At 43.5% G+C, this 10,141-nt stretch overlaps 1 protein-coding gene across 1 annotated transcript; it reads left to right on the forward strand.

The window, feature by feature from the left end:
* The first annotated feature begins 1,451 nt into the window (after positions 1 to 1,451).
* lgi1b (leucine-rich, glioma inactivated 1b) lies at positions 1,452 to 9,909 on the forward strand. Its single transcript, XM_060036693.1, has 8 exons — positions 1,452 to 1,564; positions 1,716 to 1,787; positions 5,156 to 5,227; positions 6,368 to 6,537; positions 7,376 to 7,540; positions 7,899 to 8,119; positions 8,534 to 8,780; positions 9,358 to 9,909. Exons 1-8 carry the CDS (start codon positions 1,467 to 1,469, stop codon positions 9,705 to 9,707), a joined length of 1,395 nt encoding a protein of 464 aa, XP_059892676.1. The 5' UTR covers positions 1,452 to 1,466; the 3' UTR covers positions 9,708 to 9,909.
* Positions 9,910 to 10,141: the final 232 nt, after the last annotated feature.

Raw genomic sequence — 10,141 nt, forward strand, 5'->3', positions numbered from 1 at the left:
TGTGTGTGTGTGTGTGTGTGTGTGTGTGTGTGTGTGTGTGTGTGTGTGTGTGTGTGTGTGTGTGTGTGTGTGTGTGTGTGTGTGTGTGTGTGTGACACACAAACACACAACGCCAGCTCCTCGGTTGGCTTGCGGTCCCTGTCTGTGACATCCCTTTAATGCGTTTGAACATATGTGGAAGAAAGAAGTATTCTGAACAAAGCAGAGCTAAAGCATGGTTTTATTTTAACCAAGGAGTGTGAAGAACAATTTGGACCACAGGAGTTGGGTTAAGACTGAAACCAAGCTCTGAAAGACCAATTCTCTCTCTGTCTCACTCTCTCTTTCTCTATCTGTCTCAGTCTCCCTCTCTGTCTCTCTCTTTTTCTGTCTCTCTCTGTCTCTCTTTTTCTGTGTCTCTCTGTGTCTCTGTCTCTCTATCTGGCTCTGGCCGTTTCTCTCTCTCTCTCTGTCTGTGTTTCTCTGTCTGTGTCTCTCTGTCTTTGTCTCTCTCAGTCTCTCTGCCTCTGTCTCTCTGCCTGTTTCTCTCTGTGTTTGTGTCTCTCTCTACCTGTCTCTGTCTCTCTGTCTGTGTCTCCCTGTCTGTGTGTCTGTCTCTCTCACTGAGGGTCTCTCTGTCTCTGTCTCTCTCAGTGTCTAATTGTCTCTGTCTGTCTCTCTGTCTCGTTGTTTCTGTTTCTGTAATACTTGCTTGTTTGTGCTCCTTTCTGTCTGTCTGTCTCTGGGCTGCTTTCACTCTTTCCTTTCCCTGTCATGCTCTCTCCTTTTTCCCTTTTCTCTCTTTCCATCTCTGCATCACTCCCATGTTTTTTCTATCTCTCTACTTCTTCCTTCTCTCATTGTCTGTCTATCTGTACCTCTCTCTCAGTCTCATATCTATCTTTCTCTCTCTATCTGTGTCTCTTTGGCAGCTGTCTGGTGTTTTCAGATTTTGTGCCAGCTTCAAAATCGTTTTATACTCCATGATATAAATGTAAATGAACGAGAACAGTCACACTGACAAACCTGTCTCTTTAATGGCTGCCATCCAGACAGACTTTTACCGTTGGTTCCACAAAGACAATTCTTATTAGGGATAGTGCTCCAGTGCACCTACAGTGCATTGCACCTTCCAGTGCAATTTAATTTCATGTCACCCTCAGCAGAAGGATTTTGTCCTTAGAATGGGCTAATGCTTAGTGGGGGAATGTCATTAAAATGACATTATCCAACACATCCTGGAAACAAAAAATGCTGAAAATCTGCTCAGAAAGTTGCATTCTCCATATACATTTTAATGTTTTTAGTCTCTATTCTATTCTGTTTAACCTTTTATTCTGATTCACATTCAAATAGTAATGCAAAGTTTGTAGTCGAAGTTAAAGTTAGATAACAGTTTCTCAAACTCTGTTGATGTGTCAAAGCTACTACAGTCTGAACTGTTTCACAATATGCATCAGTAGAGAAGAAAGAAGAACAACATTTGAATGATTTATATTTTCTTTCTTTCCAGCTTGTTTACCGCAAACTCTTTTGATTTCATCGACGAGGACGCTTTTCAGGGTCTACCACATCTCGAGTACTTGTGAGTTTGCGTGAACGAACACACACACACAAACACAGAACTCTGTTCTGCCTATATTTATCTTCTCACAATCTTTCCAACATTGATAATCTTGAGTCGAAGAACTCAGAGAAAACTTATTAAAGCCTGATAAGTTATATTTACTTTTCAGGTTTATTGAAAACAACAAGATTGAGGCCATCTCCCCCAACGCTTTCCGAGGTCTGAAAACCCTGATCCATCTGTAAGTCATTATCGTCTTTATAATGATCGGTGCTAGTTTCATGAGGATGTAGTTATTATCGGGAATGATTTCAATGTATTCTGCTGCTACCTTGGGTCTGTCTGTTGCTAAGCTTACATCCTTACATTATTTACCACCACTTCTGACTAAGCTACTTCCTTACTTATGTTTGCTCATGTTAAATTCCTTCATGTCCTCCTACTTTTGATTCCTTTCTTCCTTCTGTCCTTCCTTCCTCCCTACTATCGAACCTCATTTTGATTCCTTCTGTCCTTCCTTTCCTCCTTATCAATAATCCTTCCTTCAACCTTTATTTCTACCTTTCTACCTTCCATCCTTCCTTCTTTCCTTCCTTCCTTCTCACCCTCCTTTCCTCCTTCCTTATTCCATCCTATGAGTCCTATCTCTTGAACATCATCACGCATACAGAACTCTTCACCCGGGCAGCTGAAGCCGACGATGCATTGTCTTGTGAAAGTGCTCTGGCGTAACCCCTGTTTTAAAACCAGACACCAAACGGACTCAGGACTCTGTCAATGTCTTTCCTGAGTATCAGTGTCCTTCTGGCTTTTGTGTCCGGTCCATGTTGTCCTCATCAGAAATGCAGAGGCATGCAGGACATCTGCCAGCCATGCTAGCCAAGGTGAGGGCTGTGGCTGGCTCCTACTGGTCACAGCCAGGCATGCTAGCAACTAGCTTCTAGTGGTGGGGTTCAGTGCACTAGTCAGGTCAAGGAGTAATAAATCAAATAGGGGTTGTTGTGTTTTTTTGGTGAGCTCCGCCCACTCTGTTTGGTCTGAATGTGTTGAAGAGTTTAGATCAAATTATTGCATCTTGTGTGTGTGTGTGTGTGTGTGTGTGTGTGTGTGTGTGTGTGTGTGTGCATAACACACGTCCCCTTGGCTTCAGAAGGCCCCGGGTGCATCGGCAGCCAGGCTGACGTCTTTGGCTCCCTCTATATTTTATTACTCTGTGGGCCAGGCTCTGTTCACACTGCCTGCGGCCTGCCTCCACTGGAGGTTATTATGGCTGTACAATTTCAAAAGCAACCACAAACAAACAACATTATTCATAGAAAACAATAAATCTGAATATAATATATATAATTATAAAAAAAAAAAAAACAGTAACGACATCCACAAGATGTAAACATTCATACATTTTATTTCCACTGATTTGTAACTTTTTCCAGCTTATTTACGTATATCAGATGTTGGTTGTGGTTTGCGCAGCTACGGCAGGTCTCAACTGGGTAAGCACTACCTGTAAACACTGCAGTGAGTTTAGAAGGTGGCTGACCCAAAGGTTAGGACTATATTGGATAACACGGCTGTAACCTTAAACTCCTCTCTCACCCACCTAGATTATGTGTGGCGTTTGAAAAGTGGTTGGACTGCCTAGTGTTGCACAACAGTTTTCCAAATCAAGCACAACATTTTCGAACTCGTACATAAGATAATTGGACATCTTATTCATATTATTTAGCTCCATACTAAATATAGTGCACTTGGAAACCTTTGATCTGGCACAAAAGGAAAGACGTTAACAATTTCAAAGCTACGTCTTACAGACTGTCAAATTATGTGTTTAAGGACTGCATCTTATTCAAGGTTTAACTGTGAGTGAAGATGATCAACATTTTTACATGAAAAGAAAATTACATGCAGAATTATTAATAGCTCCCCCCCCCTCCCCCTAGCAGGGGGCCCTTCAGAAACATTAAATCTTTCAGCCAAAGAGATGGTGACGCATTTGGATTAGAGGAGAATAGCTTAGATACATTTTGACAAGTCCTGTCTGTCTGGAGTCCCCCACACCTCCAAACCCTTGACACTTGACTGCAGGCATACTAAGACCCTGTACTGCTATAAGGACATGTCCCCTGCCAGGGGTGCCCCTCCCAGCCTCATTTCCCCCAGACCTGGGCCCAGCCCCAAGATGATTAAAGACAAGATGGCTAGCAGGAGGACGTTTAGAGGGCTACCTTTTTGAAAAAAATCGAATCTCATCAGTGTCCTTCAGTGTGTCCCTCCTGTCCTCTCTCTTTCTGTCTGAATCTCCCTCTCTCTCTCTCCCTGTGTGTTTGTCTCCCTCCCTCTCCCTCTCTCTCTCTCTCTCTCTCTCTCTCTCTCTCTCTCTCTCTCTCTCTCTCTCTCTCTCTCTCTCTCTCTCTCTCTCTCTCTCTCTCTCTCTCTCTCTCTCTCTCTCTCTCTCTCTCTCTCTCTCTCTCTCTCTCTCTCTCTCTCTCTTTCTCCATCTCCGTCTCGTCCTGGGCCGAGCTCCAGCTCTCTAGAATTAAATGGATGGCTTGTCGTTTATCGGGCGAACTGGGGAATGTTTTTTTTATGGGATCCAGCGTCCTTCTGTGAGCCCTCCTGCACTTGTTTCACTCTGTCTCTGTCTTTGTCTATTTATCTCTCTGTCTCTTCCCTTCGCTCCATCTCCTCAGCACCGACTCCCAGATTAATAATTCAGATCTCCAGGGTTACCGTGACGCCAGTGTTTGCTGGATCGTGTCCAAATGAGTCAGTCCAATCCATTTCAAAAGGTCATGACCTTGTCTGGTGTTGTCTGAGACACCCTGGTGTTGTGATGCTCAACAGATAACCCCTAACCCTGGTTGAATTCATGGGCTACATTTCCTCAAGTTTATTTAAGATCAATGTTACCATAGAACATCGTGCTGAGAAATACAACACTAATAAATAATGAAGTTTAGGCCTATAAGGTTGAAGGGTATGCCAATATGGACTTAAAGGATGTACATTTCACAGAAGACATCACAAAGAAAGTTTTCAACACTCTCTTTCTTGAAGATTAGAGGGAACTTCTCTTTCTATGCACTTGGTTTGAACCTGATCTTTGGCTCTCCATTAAAAAGAGCTGTCCATTCTCTTTCATAGCATCTTCCTTCAGTCGCCTTACCGTCTTCGTTTAAAGCTCTACTATGTAACTTTTCTCACTGCATTCTTTGCTTTTGTGAAAATGTATGTAGGGTAAAACGTTTTTAAAACAAAAGCAATCTATTCAACACTGTTGCAGGGAATAGTGCAGACCAATGGAAAATCCAATGATGGAATGTCACATATTGAGTAAAGGAAACCGATTTCATTTTGTGTTTGTGTTTTTATCACCTACAAAACAATTCTCATTTATAACCTGACCTGACAGGCTAGGCTACTTGCTTCGTAATTTGTTTTTTTGGTGTCCTTGTTACATTCTCACTCTTTAATGCCACCTGTGGCCACGAGAGGCCGCTAATGTAATGAATTCCATAGTATTTCCTTAATCCTTTTATAGACAGTATATGACTATTTTAATCTCAAATATTGTCCTCATTATGACGTGGGATGATGTGTGTGTTTTAGGAGTTTGGCCTACAACAACCTGGAGACGCTGCCCAAGGATGTGTTTAAAGGAATGGACGCCTTGTCTAAAGTGTGAGTACGATCTAGCATTTAAAATGGGAACCTGTTCTTAAAATAAGATACGATAATATTTTATTAATCCCTGATGGGAAATCCAGGGGCAAAAGGAGAAATCACAGGATTTTTGTGTTTTAATAACACATGTAGATAACAATTGAACACAACCAAATTACAGAAGATTTATAGAGAATATGTCATACACAGAGTAGTAGAACAGTGGTAGTGGGACATATTCGAAAATGTTCAAACTCGCACACAACGTCTAACTGATCACTGTTTTGATTGTTTTGTTTTTTTGTTTTGTTTTGTCTTGTTTTTGTTTTATTTATTTCTTATTGCTTATGTTTATTTATTTATTTTATTTTATTTTTTTTCCACAATGTCTTGTTTTTTAAAAAATGTATGATGACTATATGCTCTGTAAGGTGACCTTGGGTGTCTTGAAAGGCGCCTCTAAATGAAATGTATTATTATTATTATTATTATATCTTCTGTCTCCGTAGAGACAGAAGATGTGTGATTATTAGGTGTCGCACTGAAATTATAGTTGGTTGAGTGGACACCCACTTAAAAATGCAAAGTTTTAAATGTATTTATTCTATGCAAACTTTATTATAGTTAAAATCTTCCCTTCTTTTCTCTTTTTTTCTCACTTTCACATGCCATGAGTTTCCCCTATGGGATTAAATAGTTGATCATGTCTAGTGCACTGATAACATGTAGGGATACCTAGATTGACCATTGATGGTGTGTGTATTAGTGATGCGCAGTTATGGTATTTTCTCACCCTTAAACTGCTCCCGACCGCTACTCAAACCGCCATTTGTAAACAGAAGAAAACGACGACCAGGTCTGCTTCCCAACACGCTATTAAAAATGATGTCTGTCCCCTGGCGACCCTGCTGGGCCTTCTGCCATTTTTTCTGAGGCTTACATAAATAATAGTCAATGTTTGACTTCATTGCATGTTATGTGATTTTAACGTAAATAGGGAAAGCTTCTTATCAGGAAAAATACCAATACCAAATATTTAGGATAACATACAAGAACTAGCTGATAGAAAGAAATGAAGAAGCTGATTTGAACTTACTAGCTATCGCAAATCACAGTGCTTGACATTAGGATGCTTGATTGCTTCATTGACAATTCCAGGGATCTCCGTGGCAACAACCTGGTGTGCGACTGTAAGCTGAAGTGGCTGGTGGAGTGGATGTTGCACACCAACGCCACCATGGACCAGATCTCGTGCAGCGGACCCTCCAGCCACCAAGACCAGAAGATCAACGACCTCGCGGCCGCCTCCTTCGACTGCATCAAAGCAGGTCGGCCCTCCCTTTCCGCGTCCACCCATCCATCCATCTTTAATCTAACGCCCCTGTCACACCTTGACGATTTGGAAAACTACGCATCCTACATTTATAAAAGACAAATAGGGAAACGCTGGCATATGCTGGAATAATAAAATAGAATATTCATATACAGTACATACCGTGTTCATAACGATTTTAACGTTAACATAACACATGAGTAACTATATACCTACATCCCTTCCCCTACCCATCCATTAATTTATCATCCATGCATGCATGCATTCAGTCAATTATCCATCCCTCTTTCCATCCCATCTATCTGTCTATCCATCTATCTGTCTATCCCTCTATCTGTCTATTAATCCATCTATCTATCCCTCTGTCTATCCATCTATCCATCTATCCACCCATCTGTCTATCCATCTATCTGTCTATCCGTCTATCTGTCTATCCACTGTCCTATCTGTCTATCCACTGTCCTATCTGTATATCCACTGTCCTATCTGTATATCCACTGTCCTATCTGTCTATCCACTGTCCTATCTGTCTATCCACTGTCCTATCTGTATATCCACTGTCCTATCTGTATATCCACTGTCCTATCTGTATATCCACTGTCCTATCTGTATATCCACTGTCCTATCTGTATATCCACTGTCCTATCTGTCTATCCATCTATCTTTCTTATTACCTATCTGTCCCTCCATCCATTTGTTCATTAAGACATTATCCAAGCATTGATGCATTTGTTATTCAGCCTGTATTGATTGTCAGTAAAATGTTGTTGTTATCTTGATGCTATCATTGTTATCTTATCTCACCATCTCAATGTTATCCCGACGTCCTCCAGAGTTTGCCGCCTACCAGGCGCTGAAGTTCGAGTCGATCTCGGTGGAGGCGTTCTCCTTCGGCGGGGAGCAGTTTGTGGTGTTCGCTCAGCCTTTCGCCGGGACGTGCAGCTTCCTGGAGTGGGACCACGTGGAGATGAACTTCAGGATCTACGACACCATCGAAGGTCTCTTAGAAAGCACTACAATGTAGCACAAGTCGGGCGGCATGTGGAGGTGAAGCGGGTTGGCTAGCAACCAAAAGGTTGGTAGTTCGATCCCCGGCTCCTCCTGGCCGAGTGCCGAGGTGTCCCTGAGCAAGACGCCTCACCCTGACTGCCCCTGACGAGTTGGCTGTCGCCCTGCATGGTCGAATCCAGACGCTATCTCAGCAGCTTAACTAATATATAATAATCTCTCCCTTCCTGTCCGTCTCTCCCTACCTCTCTCACCACCCCTCCCTGTCTCTCTCTCCCTACCTCTCTCACCACCCCTCCCTGTCTCTCTCTCCCTACCTCTCTCTTTACGCCCCCCTCTCTCTCCCAGGTACCTCCATCGTGGTGTGCAAGCCCATGGTGATCGACGGCGCTCTCTTTGTCGTCGTGGCGCAGCTTTTCGGCGGCTCTCACATCTACAAGCGCGACACGTCAGCCAACCGCTTCATCAAGATCCAGGACATCGACATCCTGAAGATCCGCAAGCCCAACGACGTGGAGGCCTTCAGGGTGGACGGCGAGTTCTTCTTCGTCATCGCCGACAGCTCCAAGGTGGTGGAGAAGTTTCATATTTCTGTTGTCTTTGATGTATTTTTGTTAAAAGAAACAGGGCACCATTCTTTCAACTGAAAGGGTCAACGCTGGCCATCACCTCGTGGTGTCCACTTATTTGAAAGACCCCCACTCTACCCCCGCCCTACAAGGGACATTTGTGGGAAGCACAGTGAAGATGTTGGACAGTTTGACAACTGATGAGCGCGTCCATTACTTATTAAGATCTTTCTGGCTAACACCATGGTTGCTGGAACCATGCTGGCTAACGACCGATTGTGTCATCATATTTCAATACAATGAGAAAAGTGTCCCACGTTCAAAATTAGGTAAAATAAATAATGCTAGCATGAAACGGCTGAAAAACTAACGGATTCAAACAAAATAAAACCAAGCTCTTTGACCTCCTGGCAGGCCGGTTCCACCACAGTCTACAAGTGGAACGGCAACGGCTTCTACTCGCACCAGTCACTGCACCCGTGGTACCGCGACACGGACGTGGAGTACGTGGAGATCTCCAACAAGGCCCACCTCATCCTGTCCAGCAGCTCCCAGCGGCCCGTGGTGTACCAGTGGAACCGCGGCCACAAGCGCTTCGACCGCCGCACGGACATCCCCGAGATGGAGGACGTCTTCTCCGTCAAACACTTCCGCATCAAAGGTCAGACTTTGGTTGCATCGGCAAATAAAAACGACGTGTTACGCACCACCTGCTTTTGGGATGTATACTCCGGTATAGTAAGCCACTTCTGATAAAAGGGCCAAATATATATTATATCAACACGTAATACCCTACATATCCTATATTATTAATCGAATACGGACACATTCTGTTCACAGCTTCTTACTATGTGGGGCCATATTCTGTTCCAAAAAGAGTTGAGGTGGAAATAAATGGAACAGAAATGAAGACGGAGTTCCACATGATATTATGCAGAACTCTATGTTGAGAATAACTTTTAACCCCTTCTAAACCCATAGCCATCCTAACCCACTGCCAGAGAATAATCCAGAGTTCCCGCCCACAAAAATCCAGAATAATAATTGTAGTTCCTTTAATTTTTTGAAAGAGTTAAACTTCCATTATATCTTCCCCCCCTCAAACACCCTGGCAGAAAAACCGCTGACTCCCAGCATGGCCCCGCCGTCTCTCCGGCCCCAGGCCGTGTGTTTCCTAAAGACAAATTCTCTGGGGTCCGTATCCAATGCATTAACCAGTGTTTTTTATCTCCTGGAAGGTGAGGTCTTTATCTGCCTGACAAGATTCATTGGCGACTCCAAGGTGATGCGTTGGGACGGCGCCATGTTCAAAGAGGTCCAGACCTTCCCGTCCCGAGGCTCAATGGTCTTCCAGCCCGTTGCCGTCGGCAACTGGCAGTACGCCATCTTGGGCAGTGATTACTCACTGACGCAGGTCTACCAGTGGGACTCCGTGAGGGGCCAGTTCGTCCACTCGCAGGAGCTGAACATCCAGGCCCCTCGCGCCTTCGCCACCGTCGCCGTTGACAACCGCCACTTCCTGCTGTCATCCAGCTTCAAGGGGAAGACCCAGATTTACCAGCACCTCATGATCGATCTCAGCGACTGATCGCTATGAGTTGATATGTTTACCGCTGGGGTAAGTGTGTGTATAAGATGTTTTGTTCTTAGATTGAATGAAATGTCGAATGGATCGTTTGAATCTCCCTTTCACGGTGAGCGTTTCAGCAATTCACATTTTCTAAGCAAATATGGTGCAATTTCTCTTTGGTCTGTATAACTGCTTTCTGATTTGGTGACAGCTTATTTTTTAATAAAAATTGCGAACCGACTATCTTGCAGGAAAGGAGAGATTTAAAGCACTTTTTGCAGCCCGTGTTAGCTCCCTATAGAAACATTGAAACCATATCAATATAGAGCTTTTTAGTAACCATGGCAGGTAGGTAGCCGAGTTGTCTTATAATGCACATACATATAGTGATATAGTCACATTAATCTCTAAAGGCAAACCGTAGTATCTGCACATTATGGGAAAATTCTCAT

Source organism: Gadus macrocephalus, chromosome 18 (genome assembly GCF_031168955.1).
Source record: "Gadus macrocephalus chromosome 18, ASM3116895v1".
Lineage (NCBI taxonomy): Eukaryota > Metazoa > Chordata > Actinopteri > Gadiformes > Gadidae > Gadus > Gadus macrocephalus.